This window comes from Anabrus simplex, chromosome 1 (assembly GCF_040414725.1).
Source record: "Anabrus simplex isolate iqAnaSimp1 chromosome 1, ASM4041472v1, whole genome shotgun sequence".
Taxonomy (NCBI): Eukaryota; Metazoa; Arthropoda; class Insecta; order Orthoptera; family Tettigoniidae; genus Anabrus; species Anabrus simplex.
In genome coordinates this window covers 952,630,002-952,654,707 of record NC_090265.1, presented here as the reverse complement: position 1 = coordinate 952,654,707, position 24,706 = coordinate 952,630,002, and the positions used below count along the sequence as shown (strand labels likewise).

General features: G+C 40.1%; 1 protein-coding gene across 11 annotated transcripts in view; it reads left to right on the top strand.

Moving 5' to 3' along the window:
- The window catches only part of EndoA (endophilin-A), a 732,000-nt gene that overhangs the window by 601,585 nt on the left and 105,709 nt on the right, over nucleotides 1-24,706 (top strand). For all 11 annotated transcript variants that reach the window (XM_067136725.2, XM_067136721.2, XM_067136723.2 and 8 more), the window contains 2 exons: nucleotides 110-326; nucleotides 17,302-17,435. In XM_067136725.2, coding sequence (XP_066992826.1) covers nucleotides 110-326; nucleotides 17,302-17,435 — 351 coding nt within the window. The remainder of the gene's footprint in view (nucleotides 1-109; nucleotides 327-17,301; nucleotides 17,436-24,706) is intronic.

The window sequence follows — 24,706 nt, the reverse complement described above, 5'->3', positions numbered from 1 at the left end:
TAGAGAGTAAATCAATGAGGAGACATGTGCAGTTTGTCATTAATTTCTTTGAATTTGCCATTTTCAATTTTATGTCGTTATTCCAATGATTATGATTCTCTGTTTACAGAAAACGGACGTAACATACGAACTTGTAGAAGAGTTACAAATAAAAACCAAAGAATTTCTGCAACCAAATCCAACAGCAAGAGCAAAAATGGCTGCAGTAAAAGGCATCTCAAAATTGAGTGGTCAGGCGAAAGCATCTACTTATCCTCAACCAGAAGGAGTGTTGGGAGACTGCATGGTGACCTATGGCCGCAAGTTAGGTGATGACAGTCTGTTTGGTAAGTTAATGTGTTTGTTCATAGAAAATGGGAAAGGAGTGAGTGACATTTGTAAAACAGACATGCAAATTCTTTTAGAGAGAACTGTTGAGTTTGTGAGACCAAAAATTTGTACGTGGATTGAAAATTTAAAATGCTTAATTACTGTATGTATTCCAGAAATTTATTTGCTATCCATTTTTCACTGGACTAGCAGTATTTGAGCCTTCCCCTGTTTTCTCATGTGGAAGCATGTCAAGGAAGGATCAGTCTGATTCTTTAATCTTGCATAGAATTACGTACAGTCTACTAGGTACAAGGATATAGTGACAGAAAATGAAACTGTACTTGTAGATCCATTTATTTTTAAAAAATGTTAAATATGACATTATTGATATGGTGGGGGCATTGGGGGTAGTTCTGTTAGGAATGATGAGTCTGAACATACTGTGAACTTGTTGTGAACAGATGTGACAAATTGCCCAGGATTAGATCAGATTCAGGGAACGGGTCCGTTGTAAGAATTTGCTGTGATACATATTCTTGTACTGTACTTATTAATGATTGGTAACACACGCCACATGCTAAAAATCATGGAGGCCATTTCTCTCAAACATGCTGCCCATTTGGAATTTTAGATTATAAGCACTTTCAATATTTATCTGATGTAATATCTTCATCAGTATCATCAGTATTGTCAATTAGTGAATTTTAATAGATCTGTATACACACAACATCAAAAGTGTTGCATCACCCTTATATGCGATATTTATGTGTTACTTTTGTGACCATTCCTGTGCATATCGGACGCTCACCTTCATAGGTTGCTTGTAAACATACCCAGAGCTGCTTGCGGCACCTAGTATGAGTAGAGCGCCACAATCGAATGGAAAGGAGCATTTCAGTTGAAGTTGAAAGACTGGTAAGGAAGCATTAGAGGCGTGTTTAGACCAATGTAGTGAACTTCCATCATGTCACAAAGGACAATAGGGGTTGAAGTTGCTCACGTCCATAGGCTTAATCTCACATTGCCCTACACGTGACCCCCGGGCGGTGCTAAGCGAGCAACAGAAACTAGGTGGCGCCGTACTGTCCTCATCGACCTCACGGTAATGACAATCAAAGAGTTAGTCCTTTTCAGGGCGCAGCATCCTACACATCGACATTAGGCCCTCAATTAACCATCTGTCAACTAAACATTGAAGTAGAACCAAAAGTGAATCCTTATCCAAGACACTTCTGGATCATTCTGTTAATATTCTGGTGCTACAAGAAACTCATTGTGAAGATGAACATCAACAGAAAATACCTGGGTACAAACTAACTACCGGACTTCACCGCCCTAAATATGGCATCACCATCTATATGAAGAACAATATTGACAACTATGAAGTTCTGCCACCAGACTCCATGCATATCATCTTCACCACATCTGTCAAGGTTCAAAATATTACTATCACGTACGTTTGCAAACCACCCATGGTTAACTGGCCAGACCCTATCACACTAAAACCCACCGAAAATAGCGTTACCCTAGGTGACTTTAACAGCCATCATACATTATGGGGTTATAAGGTTAGCGATGAGAATGGCGATAGACTATTCCAATGGATAGACATTAATAAGCTGACACTGGTATATGACGCCAAGGACAAATATACATTCCATTCTCCAGACTTGTGTTTTATGTCACATGGACTAATGACCTAATCTTCACAAACCCGAAGGCAAGTATTGAACGATTTCCCACGAAGCCAACGCAGGCCCATAATCTACAAAATCGGTCTGCAAATCCCAATAGTTAGATCAACACCTAAATCTTGGGGGAATTTTCAGAAAGCTGACTGGAAACTGTACTCCTCGTACACTGATGCTAACATAAGATGGGTAAAACCATCTCCTGAGAACTACGTTAGTTTCGTGGGACTAATCAAAGCTGCTGCTAAGCGAAGTATTCCGAGAGGATTCCGTAAAGATTACATACCTGGGTGGAGTGAGGAAATTAGCCGTATATACAAAGAGTACGAACAAGACAACAGTCATGAAAAAGCTACTGAACTGCTGGCATCCTTGGACAGTGCAGGAAAGAAAAGTGGAACAAAACTGTTGAAAGGTTTAGCTTTACCCACTCAAGCCGGAAAGCTTGGTAACTTATCCGAAAATTGGACTCATCAAACAAGCCAGCAAGAAAACGATCAACTATAAATTTAGAGAAAATTGCCAACTACGTTGTCTCCTCATCCAGGCCCATGAAAGATAAGAAATACAGCAGAAAAATTCGATCTGAGCTCAAGCGGTTAAGACAAGAAGCTGAACCTCATACCATCTACTCCCGACCATTTTCTCCAGAGGAAGTACAGCATGGCCTGAAATCCCTCCAGAATGGTGAAGCAGCTGGATTTGACGGTGTATATCCAGAGCTACTGAAGAACTGGGGTCCCGCAGCTGTACGCTAGCTGGCGTCCTTCTTTAGCAGTATACTGCACTCTGGACGTGTACCCCCCAGTATTCAAGAGAACCAAAATCATCTCGATACTGAAACCTGGAAAGGACCCTTCTATACCCCAGAGCTACAGGCCAGTTTCGCTACTGTGTGTTACATATAAACTAACGGAAAGGCTAATTCTGAACAGGATAGCTCCTGCAATTGAACATATAATCCCAATAGAGCAAGCTGGGTTCCGCCCCAAGCGAGACTGTAGTGACCAAGTCCTTGCCTTAACATCATATGTGGAAATTGGTTTTGAGAGGAAATTTAAAAATGTTTCTGTCTTCCTTGATCTGTCAGCAGCCTATGAAGCTGTCTGGAGAGAGGGTCTCCACCTGAAGCTCATCAAGATTGTTCCTTGTCTTAAGATGATTACTCTCATTTATAATGTATGAAGTAATCGATTATTCCAGGTATTCTCTGAAAATTCCAGGAGTAGATTTCACAAATTGAATAACGGCTTACCGCAGGGTTCAGTCTTAGCCCCTATACTGTTCAATTTGTACTTCCATGAAATTACAGAAATTACAGCTCGGAAATTCATTTATGCCGATGATATAAACCTAACAGTACAGAGATCTACTTTCAAGGAGGCTGAGAATTTACTGTCTGAAGATCTACGGGTGATGGGTGAATACTTTAAGAAGTGGAGACTTCAACCAAGTCCTTCGAAGACGGAAGTAGCCGCATTCCATCTCAACAACTGAGGGGCTACTTATCAACCTAGGAATCAACTTTTAAAATACAATAGTACACCAAAATACCTAGGTGTAGCGTTAGACACATCACTGCCATATCGAAGTCACATAGAAAAAACAGCCGCCAAACAACCCTCTACTGCATACTGTTGCCATTGAGCAACAAATAACTTTTCACCTGTATACATGGATAAATATTGTAGACAGGGGTAGTTTTACGGTACACCATCAACTGTACAATCAATTAAACATATATCCCAGTGATGCCTTGTTTTTTTACATAACACAAAACAGCCCTACAACCAAAGGTACTCCTTCCACCCCGTCAACATCCACGCGTACCAACCACCGTTTATTTTACGTGGGACCTCCCCATCATATTGCCACAGGCTTCAGGAGTACCTCTGGCTGAACCTCAGACTTACCGACCTACGGTCGTGCAAGTTGTACCGCAGTACGTACCCATGGCTATTAGGTAGTAATGTTCGGTCTTTGAATGTTAAAAGCTTAGCGTAAAATCGTGAAAAATTGTGAAAAATCGTATATATATATTCCACTATGACAATCCACATCACAATCGAGTGTTAAGCTATTAGCCCCAGTTAAGAATTGCTGGTACATTTAAAACACTGGACGTATGTTGAACATTAAAGCTTGAAATTTTCTTCTCCAAACGAAAACGAAAAATAATTCACGCAGTAGAGGGTTATGACCCGGAATAACCTGCTGAGCAAGTTAGCTGGAACTTCATGGGGAGCTGACGCCAATACTTTGCGAACTTCCGCCTTGGCCATGGTATATTCTACAGCTGAGTACAGTGCCGGAATATGGTTAAATAGCTCTCTCTGCAATCTAATTGATATCCAACTTCGCCTGGCTATGCGTATTGTATCCGGCACGCCGTACTCAACTCCAGTAGAATGGCTACCTGTCCTTTGCAATATCTCTCCCCCCTCATATAAGGAGACAACAAGCACTTAGTAGCTTATGGTGCAGAATAGTGAAGAATGAGGCCCTTCCTATACATCAAGATATGAAGCAGCACACTACAACTAGGCTGAAATCAAGAAAACCAGCGTGGAAAGCAGTTTTGGACCTGACATGTCCTCGGTTCAATCCCAGGAATGCCTGGAAAGAAGAGTGGAGGATGTCGTCTCCCATTGGCTTATGTAATATCTCCGACCCCAGCATGAAACTGGCTGGCTTCAGTTTGCCCCGTGCTGTTTGGTCAATCCTGAACAGGATCCGATGTTGTGTTTGTACGACTGGCGCAGCCTTACATCTATGGGGATGGGTAGATTCTCCCTGCTGTGACTGTGGTGCTCAAGTGCCGTCTATCAAGCACATAGTTCTAGAGTGCTCTCTACGTGCATTTCGTGGTTCTCTGGAGGAATTCTTTGAAGTAACACTGGAAGTGATTACATGGATAAAAAATTTGGACATTAAAATATAAAAGTGAAGTCCTGATGCTGTCACCAACTTGTATATTTGTATATTTTGTATTATGTTTGTATATTTTGATTGTCGTGTACACATCATATGCTAATAATAATAACAAAGGACACTGTCGATCGTTGATCAGGTCTGCATTATTATGTTACGGCAAGAAGGCTTGTAAACCAGGGAAGCTTCTTGACTTGTGCGCTGGAGCCAATTGATGTCCAAATATGGAATCAGTTCAGAATGACAAGAAGTGTTGAGAACTTAGCCCACACAGGCTGTCCACATGCGTGTATTGCCAGTGATGATCGCTGTCTTTGACTGTTACCTTGGAGGAACCAAGAGCTGAGTGCTATGTAACCGAATTCAGAGTTTGGGGGGTCTACAGGATGTCATATGTCCATTTAACCCGTATGAAGAGAATCTGCATTCCCGGTAACCATGGCAAGTTCCACCTCAGACAGCATGACAGTGCACAGACCATTAGGCTACAGATGGGCATGGGCATGACATCTTGCTGCATGGATGCCTCAAGATTGGTGTGGGGTGCTGTTTACTGATGAATATTGGATCTGTTTGACCTCAGACAATGGCAGACGGTGGAGGGAACCCGGTAATATTGCATGCTACCAACACAGTGTCACACATATGCCAATGAAGTGGTGACACAGTGATGTTCTGTGGTGGCTTTACGTGGGGTCACTATGCACTTCTTGTTGTCACTCTGGGCACCCGCAATGCTCTACAGTACAGGAATAACACTCTGCAATCAACAGTGGAACCTTATCGCCAGTACTTTGGAGGGGATTTCATCTTAATGTACGATAACGCACGTACCTATCATGCAGTTGTCGTGAACACCTTCCTTCATCATGATGGAATCGCCAAACTTGAGTGACCTGCCTATTCCCCAGACATGAACCCCCATCGAACATGTCTGCGTTCGCCTGAAACTTGATTTTTCTGGACGTCGAGACCAATCACGTACTCTGTATAACTTTACGTCGAATCGCTTATCAAAAATGGGACAACCTGGATCAAGGCTGGCTTGATGATCTGATGGATGGGATGCCATGATGGATTGTAGCTTGTATCCAAGCAAGGAGATATTTATCTTTATTGATGTGTAAATTCCCCATGTGAAGCAGATTATGTTTTCTTGTACATATTTTTTAAATTTATGCCTCGGTGAGCTGAAATGATGGAAATGTATGTACTCTAATGAATCAGGGCCCAAGGTTTTTTGTTTTCCATGCCATACATAATACGCAGGTGATGCGAAACTTCTGTTGATGTGTGTATTTACTCCTGCGTTTAGATATGAACTAAAATGAAAAAAAAATTGACTAGGAAGTTTTAATAACTTGATCTTGGAAGTATTTCTTACCAGTGCATGAATGGTGAGAAATATAATGCAAGATTGGGATGTGTCTCATCAATGGACTTTCACTCAAGAGTTATCCTCTGTGCAGTTGATATAGTTACAAAATGTCTTTATTCCTCTGACTAATCAGATACCAACAAGAAAGTATATTGAAGCTCTGTGATAATAGGATATTCTAAAAGTTGGTCTAAGGAATGTAATTGTATGAATAAGGCATTGCTGGCTAAAGTGAAATAGATTAGCTACCAAGTGAAATGGATACATATTAAGGTTTGTGTAGCTGTAAACTTGTATTGAACCCCACCATTGGCAGTCCTAAATGTGATTTACAGTGGTTTCCCAAGCAAATTCCAGAATGGTAACATGGCTGCTACTTTCTTGGTCTTGGTATTTTCCTCTCCCAGCACTGATGAAAATCTATTTTACTGTGATATTATTATTATTGAATTTCCCATTACAAACCCTATTTTACAAGTAGTATATTAGGGTTATAGGTAGTGAGACTAAGTTAATACATGACAATTCTTCTTCCAATTTTGCCTGCATCCAGGAATACCATATTCTGTGAAGAAAGAGAGAGGACACCTTACAAAAAAATTCTATAATTTTCGAAAAGAGCCATTACACTACATACTTAGCATGTCATCTCTCTCTGTGCCCAAACATACTTCTCAGATGAACCAATTTGTTTTAACAGTTTTGGACAGCTCTTTAATGAAACTAATAATGGCGTGTAGCCTCCGGAGAGGCCTGGTGCAGGTCTTTTGATTTGACTCCCTTGGGCGACCTGCGCGTCGTGATGAGGATGAAATGATTATGAAGACGGCACATACACCCAGTTCCCGTGCCACGGTTAAAATTCCCGACCCTGCCGGGAATCAAACCCGGGACCCCTGTGACCAAAGGCCAGCACGCTAACCATTTAGCCATGGAGCCGGACGTGAATGAAACTGTTCGCATGTCATGTTTCTGAAGTTATACTGCACAGTTAATTTGCCCTTTACAGAATCAGACACCATTCTGTTCCTTTCTTTTGACCACTGACTTTGCATAAGATAAAAATATTCTCTCGATATTGGCATTATGCACAGGAACTGAATAGCAAAACTGCACTAGCTTTAACAGCTCAGGATGAATTGCAGCATAATTTCTTCGAAACTAAAATACCAGGCCCATTTTTCATGTGATAGCAATGAACAAAATTCAGAATTTGATTCCTTTTCGTTTTAACAGTATATTGCTGAAGATGGCAGAAATCATCAAATCACTTATTTTCATCAATATTTACCCCCTTTGACATAACATACTGCACATCAAGTCCTAATTTGTCCCGTGTTGTTGGGCCATTTAAATTCATAGCACCGAATACAGTGAATTCACTGTATTGCTCAACCTACATGTTTAAATAACTAAGACATTTAGTAGTATATCCTTTAATACGTATTTCAAGGCCCTTGCATGAGAAATATGGGTTCATGGATCTTGTCTCGGCGCTGGATCAAATACTTACAAAGGTCCTCTTCTATCAGGGTGAAGACCGTCCGCACATCGTCATAGGTACATGAAGTCTCTAACTACTTCCAAGCTGCAGAATAAAACAGGCTGCTCTTATTTAAATGGTTATTTTAACAAAGAAAATAGATTAAAGTATTGAAAATAAAAGGAAAGCTGGGGTAATACATTCTAAAGAATTCACAAAATGACAAGACCGAAATATTATTTAGATGAGTTTACAATAATTATGGCAGTTGGAAACTAACACGAAAGTAAAATTAGGTTGAATTTAAATTATACTAATTTGGATTAATTGAAAACATTGATTGGAACTAATTGGAAATGGTTACAAATGATAGTGATCCTAAATTGACCCTCTACATGAAACTAAATTGAAATTGTGTAAACGTTTTTGAAATACATTATTAATTAATTATAAAACATTCATAATTGATGGTAAAATTGTTTATAGTGAATGAAATTAATTTAATATATTAATTAACAGTACACTAAATTGAAACTGCAATAAACTCTTATCAAAACTTCACTAATTGATTACTGTATTACATATAATATTGATAGGAAATTGATGTTATGATGAATGACAAAATTAATTTATTTATTGATTAATTAATAATTAAAAGATAATTGTGTGCGAATAACAACCAGTAACAGTGAGGTGCATATTGAATTCATTATAAATGGTCATATCTGTATGAACATAGGCATTATTCTTTAAACTGTGCATTAGAATTGACACATTACTGTGACTTGAACTTAAGATCCTCGACTACTTAAATGATTACGTGCTCTCATAGCTCTAAATCTATTAAAATCATGACAAAAATATCTCTCATTCCATCCGTAATTACTTAAATGGCCATGTGTTAACAAACATCGGTCGGCAATTATTACAGCCTAAAAGTAGGTTCAGTCCTCAATTTTAACAATTGCTCGTGACATTGAAACGTTTATGAGGCCATTTGCCTTGCATCAAAACATTACTTAACTACCCTCATCATAAAAACCAGAACACTTTGAAAGACTAGAGATAGGAAGTTCATATTCACAGGACATGTGCATTAATATGTTCTGAATAAATGATTAGCACTTGAACCATGTCGGTCCTCAGGTTCAAGGTCCACATCGATATTTCGGCGCATAATCACCGACTGGTAAAATGTGACTGCGGCTCTCGTTGTCGCTATAAACCGAAGGTAATGGATCAGTGTGACTTGAGCAGACGTGCAGGCTGCCTCGCAGATGTATGCTAATCGTATGCGAGAACCGTACCGTCAAATGAGTGAGTTTGAAAGAGGGCGCATTATTGGCATGAGAGAACGTGATCCATCCATCCGGGAAATTGCTGCTCGTGTAGGACGAAGTGTGTCGGCAGTGCAATGGATGTGTACAGAATGGTTCACAGAAGGCCGTAGAACATGACGAGATGGGTCTGGTCGCACCATCTAGACCATCCCCCGAGAAGATCGACACCTCATCCGAATGGCATTGCAGGCCAGATCTGCGTCGTCCTCGGCTCTGGTGCAACAGTGTAACACGTCGTACACTATCAGGAGTGACTTCTCCGCCTACCTTTGACTAATGTGCATAAGCATGGTAGACTGCAATGGACCGGGCGAGTTGGCCGTGCTGTTAGGAGGGAGTATACACAAGATATGTGGAACAACCAATGGATCACCAGAAATAATGGCCGGCTAACAAGAGAGTTGTTCTTTCCAAATATCCAAGATAGATTACAAAGTAGGTTTTTGCAACATGAACATATTACAACTCAGTTTTTGATAGGACATGGAAAGTTTGGATCATACCTCAAGAGGTTTGCAATCAGTGTTCAGAAGCCCTACACTTGTACCTGTGAAATGCAACAAACTGTTCCTCATCTCTTATTTGAGTGTCCGATTTTTAACAGGAGTAGATATGAATTATTAATGCATTTAAACGTGTGTAATATAGAATACCAAGCACCTCTCACTATGGTATTTCAGAGAAGATGTTGTTATAAAGTGTTTGTTAAATTTCTCCATCTAATTTATAAGTCATCGCTATTTTAATTGAATTGTGGGGAAAGGAATGGCAGCGGATAATGTTTTCGGACGAATCCAAGTTCCGTTTGTTTGAAAATGATGGCCGCATTTTGGTTCGCCTAGACAAGGGGAGAGCCATCACATTGACTGCATTCGCACAGGACATACAGCGCCAACTCAAGGCCTTAATGCGTGGGGTGCTATTGGGTACAATCACAAATCACAGTTGGTGCGTGTCCAGGGCTCTATGACCGGTTTGACCTACGTGAATGACATCCTGCGACCCGTAGCCATACCCTTTCTGCACGACACCCCAGACGCCATATTTCAGCAGGACAATGCGCGACCACATTTTTCTGCACGAACACGTGCCTTTTTCTTGTCACAGGATATCAGACTGTTGCCCTAGCCCGCCCGATCACCGGTATTATCGCGAGTTGAAAATGTCTGGGATATGGTGAAACGACGGGTGCGGCGCTGTGACCCAGTGCTAACCACCAAAGATGAACTGTGGAACCAGATGAATGCAGCATGGATAGTAATACCCCAGGACGCTATTCGCACCTTGTAGGCGTCGATGCCATCACGGATGGAACAAGTTATCAGTATCCATGGAGGACCCAGTGCCTACGAAGCAACAGGACACATGCTGAACTGAGGTGACTGAAATGCTAATCGTTTCTGCAGAACCTACTAATGAACATATCCTGTGAATATGAACTTCCTATCTCTAGTCTTTCAAGGTGTTCTGTTTTTTCTGAACATAAGTGTATTTTCGGCCAACTGGACTGATACCTCACTATTACCATTAATTAATTAACCTCATCAAGTATTACTATTATCACAAATTAATTGATTGTCCTTGTTAATTCCATATAGATTTATAATTAAAATATAATGGAAATTTCAGACGTATGAAATACATTATACAGTGGGCGCACTATTTGTCCAGGGCTATTGTGTCGTAGTAATATTTATGTTTGAATATGCCTGTTGAAAATAATCTCATAATCAGCTGTCTATCCTAGCCCTAATTCTAACAAAACATAAATAAAATGTGGTCTTCGTGGATGAACTATATAAATATGATACAACGTTGATTCAGCGACACAACTTGGCAAGACAATAAAATAAAACAGTCACACTGCACAAAACCATTAAAAAACTAGAATCTTAAGGTAAGACTGCTTCACCCTCGATGACCTAGAAAGAAAATATGTGAAATCATACTCTTATACTAATTATAAAATCATCAGGTTCCACGTTATCATTTATTCTCATTTTAGCCCCAATTAAGAAATTCTATTGATTATTACTGCGTGGGATTTTACGGTCTAACGGGTGACATGCAAGTTTATATCCATTAAACATTTTATCTTTTGATAATTTTAAAGTGCACCCTGCGGACTAAATTGTTTCACCGAAGGTGGCCATGGACCAAAGACTTAGCGATGTGTTATTTCTGGCCCACGTCACAAAGTTATCTGATAATCTTGATATTATCCTTCATGCTCTCTCTAATTATGGGCACATTATAACACAAAAAATGACGTTAAACTTTACTTGACAGCAGAAGGGCAAAGTATGTCCTAAAACAATGGATGCTGTGTCAGCATTTTCCCTCGAAGTCATTGACCCCTAGTAGTGTACATATGTGGTTCTTGACCCCTAGTAGTGTACCTGTGTAGTTTCTTGCCCGGTTTCAATAACCTCTCGATGAGGTTAAGACGGAGAATAACGTTATAACCTTGCGTACGAGAACAAGCCTAACCTCACATACTCCATTGGAATGGCCTAATTGGTCAGGGAATTATCTGGGGTGCTTTTGACCCCTATGTGCGGTTATGACGTCACACCTATACGTACGAGGGCAATGCTAACCTCATTTTCGTGAAAATTTAATTTTTCCAGTGACAAAAGTGTTTGGAATTACTATCATACAAGCATTGAACCATGTTTCATAAGGTTTGTACTGGTTTGGGCTGCAGTAACTTTGAACTTGTTCAGGTATCGAAATATTTCTTCCGCTTTCCTCAAAACGAAACACTGTAAGTGAATTCCAATGTTGTAAAGTATTAGTGTACATATCACATAAGGTTTAACATCGACTTGTCAACATGAAGAAAATTAAAACGAAATACATAAAACAAAAATTATTATTCTTCTTCTACTACCGCTTTTCCCAGATCTGTGGACTCGTGAGTGCGAGCTGTGTCGCACATGTGGATTTATCCCTATTTTATGGCCGGTTGGCCTTCCTGATGCCAACCGTATATGGAACGATATACTCACCAGGCCTCGGATTTTAGAGAAAGTCCTATTTTGTTCTTGAAGAGAGAACTTACAATGAAGTGGTATTTATAATGTTGGAAACGGTGGTCCTGTAGGGCCTAAAATGCCTGAATTGACGTTAGAGCACATATTTGCCTGTATTTCTATAAATCCTATTTTTATCCTTAAATCGCATAAAATACTTTTAATATATACACCGAGAAAATAAACTATTTGCTGACTCGTTTTCAGTATCTTAAACAACATCTTAAAATTGGAAACTTAGAAACCACACTCCCCGGAATGCCTTGAGAACGTATTGCAGCGAACACTCCCGTAGTACGTCACAAGGCAGGAGACAGTATCCGTTGTCCTCCAGTCGGGGAAAAAAAAAAAAAAGAAACAAACTCCATTTCATTCTGTGACAGCATTGCGGTATTCCCGTTTGTTCAGTGTGTGAATTATGCCGAAAGTGTCAGGTTCCAATTTGTCTTTAATTGAAAAGTGATTACATTAGTTTCTCCATTTCACATCAGATGGTAACATATTCTGTGACGTTTGCAGCAAAGAGGTGAGTGAAACTGTTTTATATTTCCCACTAACGAGTTATAATCACTTTAGCAAAATAAACATGGTATTTTAATTTATGCCTTTTAAAATACGTAAAATTGAAGCTGCCTAAAAATATTCTATAACCTATTTGGGAGTCTATTTTAGGCAGATAACATTTTATAACCTAAAAATCCGAGGTCTAGTAATCACTATTGCATGTTTCTATGGTGATTGGAAGTGTAGTGTGTTGTTTGCATATGAAGAGAAAAGTGTTGAAACAATCACTAACACCCATTATCCGAGCCAGAAGAATGATTTAGACGCGATTAAAATTCCCAATTCCACCGGGTGTCGATTCCATAATCTCTGAACAAAAGGGCCCAGCGCTGACCATTCAGCTAAGGATTCGGACAAAACGAAATCATTGAGCTTCATTATTTCTATCAGTATTAACACTCAACATTCGTAGTAAAACGAAAAATCATTATTTAGTTTCATTACTTCATTACTTCTATCAATTTTAACATGCAACGTTTGTAGTTTAAATCTTGCCGCCTGATGTTTAAGGTCGGATCGCTAGGTGCGCCACTGTCAAAATGTCTCTCAATTTAGTACCGGCGAATACGGAAGTGTCCAGTATTGTCTATAGTGTATTTTCTTCTCCCTGCTCCCTGTCGTAAACCTTTCACTCGGTCAGTGGGTTACTTTTTGTACTGTTGACAATTGTACGCAGTCCATTTCAATATTTACGAAAGTATTCACCTCTCTCTACTTTCTGGTTACAAAGATTCTTCTTACAAACTTTTCTTTTCGCGATCTGCTAAGTTCTAAATATGTAGGTAATAGGAATAATATTTCGCACGTTCTCAACTATCAAAATTAAGGGGACCGGGCGAGTTGGCCATGCGGTTAGGGGCGCGCGGCTGTGAGCTTGCATCCGGGAGATAGTGGGTTCGAATCCCACTGTCGGTAGCCCTGGAGATGGTTTTCCGTGGTTTCCCATTTTCATACCAGGCAAATGCTGGGGCTGTACCTTAATTAAGGCCACGGCCGCTTCCTTCCAACTCGTAGGCCTTTCCTATCCCATCGTCGCCATAAGACCTATCTGTGTCGGTGCGACGTAAAGCCACTAGCAAAAAAACAAAACAAAAAAAAAGCAAGGAAATTGTATTTTTGTTACAACGGCACAAACTGATTCAAACCGAATCATGACCCGACCGGTTGAAAGTCTGATGAAAAGTGCATATGGAAACGACTCTCTCGTCAGTTTTGTCAAAAACAGAAGGCACACGTTTAACTTTGATGATTGTCACTACGCTACTCAGATTGTGCCACTCCACAAGGTTAATATTAAAGTATCCTGAGTTCACAGTTTTTCTTTACACGTTTTATACTTCATGAATGTCTGAACAGTCACTTAGATAATTAATACTATATGAAAACACTCAGTGACTGTCAAATAGATGCCAAGCGTCATTAAATTATACCTCTCGGCGTAGTAACACCAAGCCGATCGAAGAACCATACCATGTGATCGTCATTGTCTCTCAGAGCCGGTATTGCGTATTAGTAGATATTAATTAATCTGAATTACAAGTAGCAATCTTTAGAAGCCTGAACATTTTCTAAATTAGAGACACTCCGTACAAAATTTTCATCGCTACTATATAAACCAGTTGTCAGAAATAAATAGGCGCCTCTTAGTAAAATCAGACAGCTGAACAGCGATATCTCCCCATTGGCTGAAATTTCAAATTTTGGGATAGTTCATTTTTTCTGCAAGGGCAGGTCGTATGTTTTTCTCTCTTGCACATTATTGTCTTGTTTTGCGTAGGCCTACTGCGCGTTAAAATTTTGCCAGAGACCATACGGCTTCGTTCACCTTATCTAGCGCAGATGTGCTAGTCATGTACTGTACTCCTTCACTATCTCCCACTCGGTGGTCTTTTGCTTCCTATTGATAAGACAAATTATTCTGTGTGAACTACTGAGTTTTTGTTCAAATGCATGAATATAAAAGTTATTTCAATATGAATTTGCATCGGAGCCTAGGATTACGGGTGTAGTATAAAGTTCCTCAACTTGCTTACTGAACTTCTTGCACCCATCTTTATAACCTTCTTCCTCCATCTGAGACATCATCATCATCTTGACTCAATGGAACAAGTTTTGACCAGAAGTTTTTTTACATCTCCAAGTATTGACTGCATCTCTATCACAGATATTTTCTCTCTCTCTCTCTGCAATGCATCAACATTAACTTGAAACATTCCCATTAAAGACTGAATAAGTAACAAGTACATCTCACTAAAGTTATTTGCGAAACATTTGCAATCGCTTTAGGTTGCTGTGACTGAGATAAAAAGAAAAATCTTAAGAGCTGGGTACCGGTACATTTCAAGTACCTGTTCATTGCAGGAGAAATAGACAACCATGCCATCTCACAGTAATAGAATTCAATGTTTACAAAATGACAGAAGTCTTTAAGCGACTCAGTTCTTGCAGCGTATGTACCGAAATAATTGTAAATTTTCAGCACAATTGATTGTATATCAAATTCAAGGGCATCCATACCATGTTGAAGACAGTTATTTAGCACAAGCAGGGTATCCAATACCTCTTAATTTATCCCTCAGTTAAGGATTTCAGCTTTGAGTACGGTATACATTATTGTGATAAGATATAAGATAAGAAGATAATCCTTCAAATATCGTATTAAAAGTTATTACTGGAAAAGGGAATATCTGTTTTCTGTAAAATCGAACTTTTCGAGTGATGTTTTCACATACCTGTAGTTTGTTTAGTCTCATTTGGCTTGCTTTGAAAGTCTAAGAGCTTATACTGTATAGCCCCATTTTAAAAATCAAAGTAGGCTACTGAATCGGGATGGGAAATAACTTCACTGCTAGGTGATTGCTAGTGTCAGTAGCCACACTACAAAACAATATGCATTTTATTGTGTCCGAGACTGTTTGCACTGCATAAGGAGACAAGGCCGAATTCACAATAGTTTCTGATTTTGTGCGGGCACTTGAGATTTTCTTCGCAATTATAGAATCTGGGAATACTTACTTCATAAGAGCTGTAGTACAGTCTATGGCCTTATAGCTATTATGATGCTTCATACAGTAGAAAGCCAGTGTTCCTTCTGCTGCACGAACATCATCGCTGGCTTCTGGTTGTACGAAGAAACTCATTTTTAAGACAGTTTTTAACTTCTAACAGTATTTGTGTTTCGTAGTTTGAACATGAGTTTCCAAATCCTGCAATCCTTTGTTTGCGACTGAAACATACCTGAATTACAAACAGTGCACTCGGCGTCATATCCATTCCATCCATTTCCAAAATATCCAAACTTTTTCTTCATTTTGTCTGTAAATCTGCATTTACGTTTAGGCATGTTAACAAATACACTTCAGGACGAGCTATGAAAATGTAACAACACTGCAGGATTCAATCCGTAGTTCACAATAATTCCAAACAGCGACGAACGGTTACGAATTCACGTTATGCTAGTTCATGGCCGATTCGATATGCAACGTTCCACGTACTCTGTCTCAGCGTCGATTGAGTCAGCGGTGGCTAGTCAAAAATCGCAAAAAAGGATACCAGGTGATACGCTCGGTTGAGATTGATAGGCCATTACTATCAATTGAAACAGGTGTGCGACTTCGTGTCACTGGCAATATGGTCTACTCCATTCCATAGCAGGAAAATCCCGACAAGCAATCTGCAGATGGATAAAATAAAATCTCGTTTAACAAAGAAATAAGTAAGAGTACAGGATATCATTGGTGAAAAGTTCCATACCTACAATGGACAGTAAGAACGTTCAGTATTTAGAAAGAGAATTTTAGCGTATAAGAATGCTGTAATAAAAAACAAGGGAATCCCTTGGAACAACATTGTGTATAGGTGAGGAAAAACATACCACACTTCAATATCTACTTGCCTTCTGGTGGGCAGGATTCATTGTGGCAGACCAAGACCTTCAGTGGGCTGCATAGGTAACGAGTTTTGTTCCAGTTTTGATTTGTTATTTGTGTACAGTACGTATAATGCAGTTTATGTCTCAAGATCTTTGTACTCAGCGAGCAGAGTGCTGGCCATCTGAGCTCAAGATGGCGGGTTCGATCCCATCTCAGTCTGGTGGTATTTGAAGGTGCTCATATACCGTGCATCAGCCTTGTGTTACATAAAAGAACACCTGCAGGAAAAAATCCCAGCACCTCGGTATCTCCGAAAACTGTAAAAGTAGTTAATGGGACGTAAGAACAAACAACATTATTCTGTTACTCCTGTATTGTTTCTACTCATGAACAGAAAATTTGTTTGCTTTTCATCTTCTGTCTCAACTCACCTGAACTAGGCAGAAAAGTTGTTTGATCACTTACTTTTCAAATCCACCTGAATTGTGAATTTGAAAATTTTATTTTTCAAGGATTTCCCCCCACCCTCCCCCTCCTGTAAGACTAAATTTAAAAGATAAATTATAGTCGCATTTTTATAGTTTGTGTGTTCTATATTAAGTTACATAGTGCATAATTGAAATTTAGCATTTCATTATGTTTTGAGACTTTAATTGTGAAAATTAATAATTAATTCAGCTAACTTTTAATTTCAGGTCTGGCCCTGATTGAAATGGGCGAAGCAATGAAACAGATGGCAGATGTCAAGTATTCACTGGATGATAATATTAAACAGAACTTCTTGGAACCTTTACATCATTTACAAACAAAGGATCTAAAAGAAGTGATGGTAAGATGCCTGTTTAAAACTGTTAAGAAGAAAATAAAATACTAATTCAACACTTACATAGATTTTAAAAAGAAAAAGCAATTTTTCATAGCTTGAAGTCCGTTTTTGAAGGTTTGGTTAGAAACTGATTCCTTCTATGCTCCTTTGCCTGGGGCCTGTCTCCTTTTCCATGTGTGTTACAATGCATAATATAAGAGGTTTAAGAACTGAATTGTTGTCATGTTACATGTTCATTTTTGGTGACACATTCATTTGTGGTATTCTTTATAGGATTTTTCACTATAAATTAAACAATGGTACTGAGATCTACTTTCCCTGGGTTGTTGGTTATAGTTAATCCTGACCTTTTGCCCATTCTATGTTACAGTCTAATGCTGACTTAGTTTATGCCTTTGTTGAAATTTTCTTTACCTCAAAAAGGACTTACAATGCTAAAATATGGGTCTAAAGATGCAAAAAGGCAGCTTAAGATAGGGTTATACAATGTTTGGATCATAGGATATTCAGATCATGTGATATTCTGATAACTTGTGGTATTATGTATATGATAATTGTAGTTACTGAGGCTTGAAAAATGTGGCAAAACATAGGGTACCGGTAATAACCACTCAGGATTGTGGCTGGTGACATAGGTTAGAACAACATAGCTTTGTTTTTATTCTCTGTTCTCAGTTCATGTCCTTCTGTGATGAAGTTTGGACCCCTCTTGGATAAGTTATAAAAAATATCTTGGTATTATTAGAGTTTGTTCATTTGTGAATGTTACTCAGGACATAGATTTCTTTAAAAATTACAGTGTAATTCAGAAAGCCTTCTTCTTTGTTTCTGATAATAATGGAAATACTGTAGTTACCACTGATATGTATACTTAATGAGATGTCCACATACCAAAAATATTCATTTTAATTGAGGCTGCCAGATCCCTGAAAATTTGAAATGTTGCTTATAGATAATATTTCCTATCCTATGAATACTTTGGTTCCTGCAATGATGTTCAGGTCCTAAGCAGAAATACTTCATTTATAAACATTTTGTAGTTTCTCATTCTAGATTTTTCAAGCTGTCATTGCTGAAAGTGTTCTACAGTGTCCTAGGCCTGTATCATTGCTCTCGACTACTATGCAAACTGTTCTGGTTTTGAATTCTTTACAAAAGAAGTGTCCACAATATTAATTACACTTCTTAGTGCATGGTATGCACTTGCAAAAATTTCAGTGATGGACTCTTTGTCTTCTCCTTCTACTTGTTCTTTTTCTTCTTCTTACATATGTGGAATCCACTCTTCGAATCAATGAGCACCATTTTACGCAGTCATACGCAATGTTTGGTTCAAGCTGAGCGATCTTCATGTTGGTGCCTAGTGTGTCTTGCTATTTCTTTCATGAGAGGACTTGCCCTTCACAGTGAAGTTGTAGGCATTATAAGCGACTGTGGTAACAGTCACTCCTGTATTTTCTTCTAAATAGGAACAACTTCCATCCTGCTGCTGATTCATGTTGTAGGTCACTGTAACATGCAAATCTCAATGATGTGTAGAAGGTGCTTGAGACTTTTGTTGACTGACCAGCTCTCATCCCTGTTCAGCTCTACTGGTTGGACCACAGTGTAACACAGCTCTGATTTGAGGTGGATTGGCATACAGATATTATATGGTAGTCCTGCAGCTCCGTTCCATCTAAGCCATGTTGCACTCACTCTTGCATGCACTTCCTGACGAATACGAGAGTCACTCAGCATGCAGGATCCTAAATACAGTACTGTAATCAGGTAGTTTTCACGAGGTCTTAACCATTGACTTTGATGGTGAATGTGCTCAGGTTAGTTCCCAGATATTCGATCACCGAGCTCAATAGCTGCAGTCGCTTAAGTGCGGCCAGTATCCAGTAATCAGGAGATCGTGGGTTCGAGCCCCACTGTTGGCAGCCCTGAAGATGGTTTTCTGTGGTTTCCCATTTTCACACCAGGCAAATGCCAGGGCTGTACCTTAATTAAGGCCATGGCCGCATCCTTCCACTTCCTAGGCATTTCCCATCCCATAAGACCTATCTGTGTCGGTGCGAAGTAAAGCAAATAGCAAAAAAAAAAAAAAAAAAAAAGAAAAAAAAATTCAATCTGTGATAATTAGACATAGGTCAGTTAACTTAAGCAGTTGCTCTGTATTTGAACGCAGCCCTGCAGTTCTTTGGTAGTGCCTGTAGGTAGGATGTCGTCAGCGTACAGTAAGGACCATCTAATCTCTTGATATAGATCATTTACCTTCAGTTTAAAGCAGGCATTCTTACATACACATGATCTCATTTGCTATGATCAGATGGTGATTGAATCTCCCTGGGAATCTGAAAATTGCTAATCCCTTAAAATATGAAATATAATACCTCACACTTTAGGAGCTTTGTATAGTTGAAGTGAACTTATTTTAATCCCCTATCATCTATCCTAATTCTGTAATTTTTGTCTTCCTTGTGACATGTGGCTGAGGATCATCTGAAATTAGCAATACAAAATGTGTGACACAATGTTACTTGACAGCCGTTGATGGACGACCACAAAGGAATCATCATCATCATCATCATTTCTTCGCTCCAGCAAGCCAGGTGCGGTTATGTACGAGCCTCCTCCAGTTTGTTCTATCCATCCACAGATGCTGCTCATATATGCGACACCAGTTCGCATCTCTAATTTGAAGGTCCTTCATTATCTGTTTCCCAAACATCACGAGGTCTTCCTCTTGGTCTCTTCCCAGGAACATTGTGGTCAAAGTATGTTCGAGGAGTCCTGTGAGGGTTCATTCTTTTCATGTTACCATACCAGTGCAATCTCTTCACTTCTAGAGTCTCCAGCAAGCTTCTTTCCAATCCAAGCTGTTGTTGGTTATCCACATTCCTTATTTTATCCATTTTTGTTTTTTGTAGACAAGAACGGAGAAACTTCATTTCTGTTGCCTGAAGACGACTCTTTGTTGGTCCAGTAAGTGTTGCTGCTTCCAGGCCATACGTCAGTATAGGTACTAGATATCTTTTGTACAAGCTGATCTTGGAAACTAACGGAAATGTTTCATCCCAAAGTACAGTGAAACTCGGAATGCGAGTAACTTGGTCTACGAGTGTTTTGCAAGACAAGCAAACATTTCAAATAAATTATAACTTGATAAGCGAGCGAGGTTCTGCAATACGAGCATCATGTGTGCCTAGGTTTTCCCCTCCCCTGTGCCTTTGTTGAATGGATGAACGAGGTCTTTGGTCCTGTGGTGAAGAAATAAATTTCAGAAAATAATCTGCTGCTCAAAGTCTTGCTGATTATGGACAATGCTCCTGCTCATCCTACAGGCCTTAACTGGAATTCAAGTTCGTTAAGGTTAAGTTCCTTCCTCCCAACACTACTCCACTGCTCCAGCCTATGAATCAGCAAGTCATTTCGAACTTCAAAAAGCTATACACGAAAGCACTATTTCAGCGATGCTTCAAAGTGACTGAAGGAACAAACCTTACCCTCCGAGAGTTTGGGAGAAATCATTTCCTCACCGTGAACTGCCTGAAGATCATCAATAAAGCCTGGGATGGAGTCACCAAGAGAACTCTCACTTCCCCTTGTGAAAAGCTGTGGCCTGACTGTGTTCTTGGACGTGACTTTGAGGGGATTGTTGGTGAAAATGAGTCGCCGATTGTCGATGTAATTGTGTCCTTAGGGAAGACTATGGGGTTGGAGGTGAATGACATGGACATTCGAGAGCTGGTGGAAGAACATAGCCAGGAACTGTCCACCAACGAACTGATGGATGTGCATCACGAATAACAGGAGGAGGTTATGGAGGAGATCTCGCACGGGGAAGAGGAGGAGGAAAAGTCAGTGGAATCTCTCACTTCAACTGAGATTCGGGAGAAGTGCAAAATGTGGGAAAGGGTGCAAAATTTTGTAGAAAAGCACCACCCGAGTAAGGCAGTAGCAGTACGAGTGATGAATCAGTTCAATGACAATGCAATGTCACATTTTCATGAAATCATCAAAAAGAGAAATAAGCAACAGTCATTGGACAGGTTCCTCGTTAAAGTTGCACGAAAAGGAAACAATCCCAGTGAGCCAACGGATAGCAGTGATTCCGTTCGTGAAATTCGTGCTTCACCGTAACACTTCTCATGTAATTTCTCGTCTCCCTCACACCAACAATGATTCTATTGTAAGGTAAAGTTCACTTTAATTTGTTTTACGTCATATATTTTGTTTTAGAAATGGTATGCGAATAAATATTTTTGTTGTGGACGAATCATCCGCGTTTTAACTGTTTCTTATGGGAAAATTTGCTTTGATATACGAGCGCTTTGGATTACAAGCATGTTGCCGGAACGAATTATGCTCGCAGTCCAAGGTTCCACTGTATTTGACGTACAGCGTGACAGAATTTGGAAGCTTTCTGTATTCTGTTACTAATCTCTTGATGTATGGTATTGTCTGATGACAGAACACTACCTAAATACTGGAAGTTGTCTACAATATCCATCTCCTCATCTCCAATTCTTAGATGAACAGTTGAAGAGTTTCTACTTATCACCAAGCCAACTGTCTTCATTTTGCTGATTTTGAGACCAAAGGTTGTAAAAGCTTCATGCCAGAGATCTAGTCAAGTTTGTACTTCCGCTTTTGTCTCACCCCATACCATTACATCATCAGCAAAAACCAGAGCATTAGTTGTTGGATCCTTTCTCTTAACCGCTTTTAAAACTTCATCCATTATGATTATGAAGAGAACTGCTGAAAGACAACTTCTTTACTGGACTCCACTCTTCGTTTCAAACCAACCTGACCTTCCATCCTGGACCTGGACACAACACTTGGTTTCATCATATAATCGTTGTACTCGTGCTCTGATGTCATCGGGCACTTTCTTATGTGTCAAACATTCCCATATATGCCTGCGTGGTACATGGTCATATGCTTTCTCGATGTCCAGAAAAACAGTTATAAGTGTTTTACCTTTCTCCCAGTACTTCTCATAGAGCATTCTGGTGGCAAAAATGAGGTCTTTAGTTGATCTATGAGATCTAAATCCATATTATTCCTCCTCAAGTGTAGGTTCAACATATTTTCTAATCCTGCTCTCAAGGATGGATTCATAGATTTTGAGGCCATGTGACAGCAGAGTTATACCTCTGTAGTTGATACATTTCTTTCTATCACCTTTTCTTCAACAATGGGATGGTGACTCCTTGCTTCCAGTCATTGGGTATTACATTCTCTTTCCAGATTCTATTTAGTACCCTGTACATCCACTGTTGTCCTACCTCTCCTAGTGCTTTGATCATCTCTCAAAACTTAATTCATCTGATCCATTTGTTGTGTTGTTTTTCAGCTTAGATACTGCTGTCTCTACTTCCAACCATGTCAGATTAGTGGTATTTGTGCTGCCAAAATCATAAGGTTCGTCGTCTAATGGGGTGACATTTTCATAACAGTTCAGCAAAGTTTCAAAATGCCTTTGGAACTCCTGTAATATTTTGGTCTTATCCATAGTCACCTCACCATTAGGAAGTTCTACAGATTAGATAGATTCATTTTGAGTTCTATTCTTAACAATACTGTATAACAGTTTTTTATTTCCATCCTGCATTATTTTGATAGCCAGATCTTCCTTGCATTTTTGCTTTTCAGCTACAACCAACTGTTTGACGTGTAATTTTTTCTTTCTGTAAAGTGACAGCTTCTCCTCTATTTCATGTTGATCTTCCCGCGTTCTTGCTTGATATAAGGATCTTCTTGCACAGTTTCTGTCGTTGATAGCCTTTTTAATATCATCATTCCACCAGGCAGTTTCTTAAGGTTTTCTTATTTGACTCTGTCGTCCGCATACTTTTTCTGCTGTACCAACCACAACCTTTTTTACAGTATCCCATTCTTCTTCTACCAATTTCAGTTCTTCTCTTGGCAACAACCTGCGGATACCTTCCCTGAATTCTTCCTTTACACTTGGCTCGTTTAGTCGCCAAGTTTTTATTTTTGGGACTCTTTTGTTACAGACTTTGGGAGGTCTTCCCGAAGGGAAATTTGACACCATTTTTATATTTTCCATTTGACTCTTATAATTACCTTAGAGGTTTTCTTTTGTAATGTTGATCCTCCTTATGTTACCCAAATCAATAAATCCTTCTATTTAAGATAATTTGTATTAGAGCAGCAATGAAATTATATATAACGGTAGTGTATGTAGGGTGTTTGTCATGTTTTGTTCTGTATTGTTGTTAGATACACTGACTGACAGAGCAAATGCACCACCAAGGAGGAGTGGTTCGAAAGGGATGAAAGTTGGGGAAAAAACAGAGTCGGCACGGAAGAATAATTGATATTTATTTCAAACCGATATGCAGGTTACACAATGCGCACGGCATCGACTCAGTAGGATGTAGGACCACCGCGAGCGGCGATGCACACAGAAACACGTCGAGGTACAGAGTCAATAAGAGTGCGGATGGTGTCCTGAGGGATGGTTCTCCATTCTCTGTCAACCATTTGCCACAGTTGGTCGTCCGTACGAGGCTGGGGCAGAATTTGCAAACGGCGTCCAATGAGATCCCACACGTGTTCGATTGGTGAGAGATCCGGAGAGTACGCTGGCCACGGAAGCATCTGTACACCTCGTAGAGCCTGTTGGGAGATGCGAGCAGTGTGTGGGCGGGCATTATCCTGCTGAAACAGAGCATTGGGCAGCCCCTGAAGGTACGGGAGTGCCACCGGCCGCAGCACATGCTGCACGTAGCGGTGGGCATTTAACGTGCCTTGAATACGCACTAGAGGTGACGTGGAATCATACGCAATAGCGCCCCAAACCATGATGCCGCGTTGTCTAGCGGTAGGGCGCTCCACAGTTACTGCCGGATTTGACCTTTCTCCACGCCGACGCCACACTCGTCTGCGGTGACTATCACTGACAGAACAGAAGCGTGACTCATCGGAGAACACGACGTTCCGCCATTCCCTCATCCAAGTCGCTCTAGCCCGGCACCATGCCAGGCGTGCACGTCTATGCCGTGGAGTCAATGGTAGTCTTCTGAGCGGAAGCCGGGAGTGCAGGCCTCCTTCAACCAATCGACGGGAAATTGTTCTGGTCGATATTGGAACAGCCAGGGTGTCTTGCACATGCTGAAGAATGGCGGTTGACGTGGCGTGCGGGGCTGCCACCGCTTGGCGGCGGATGCGCCGATCCTCGCGTGCTGACGTCACTCGGGCTGCGCCTGGACCCCTCGCACGTGCCACATGTCCCTGCGCCAACCATCTTCGCCACA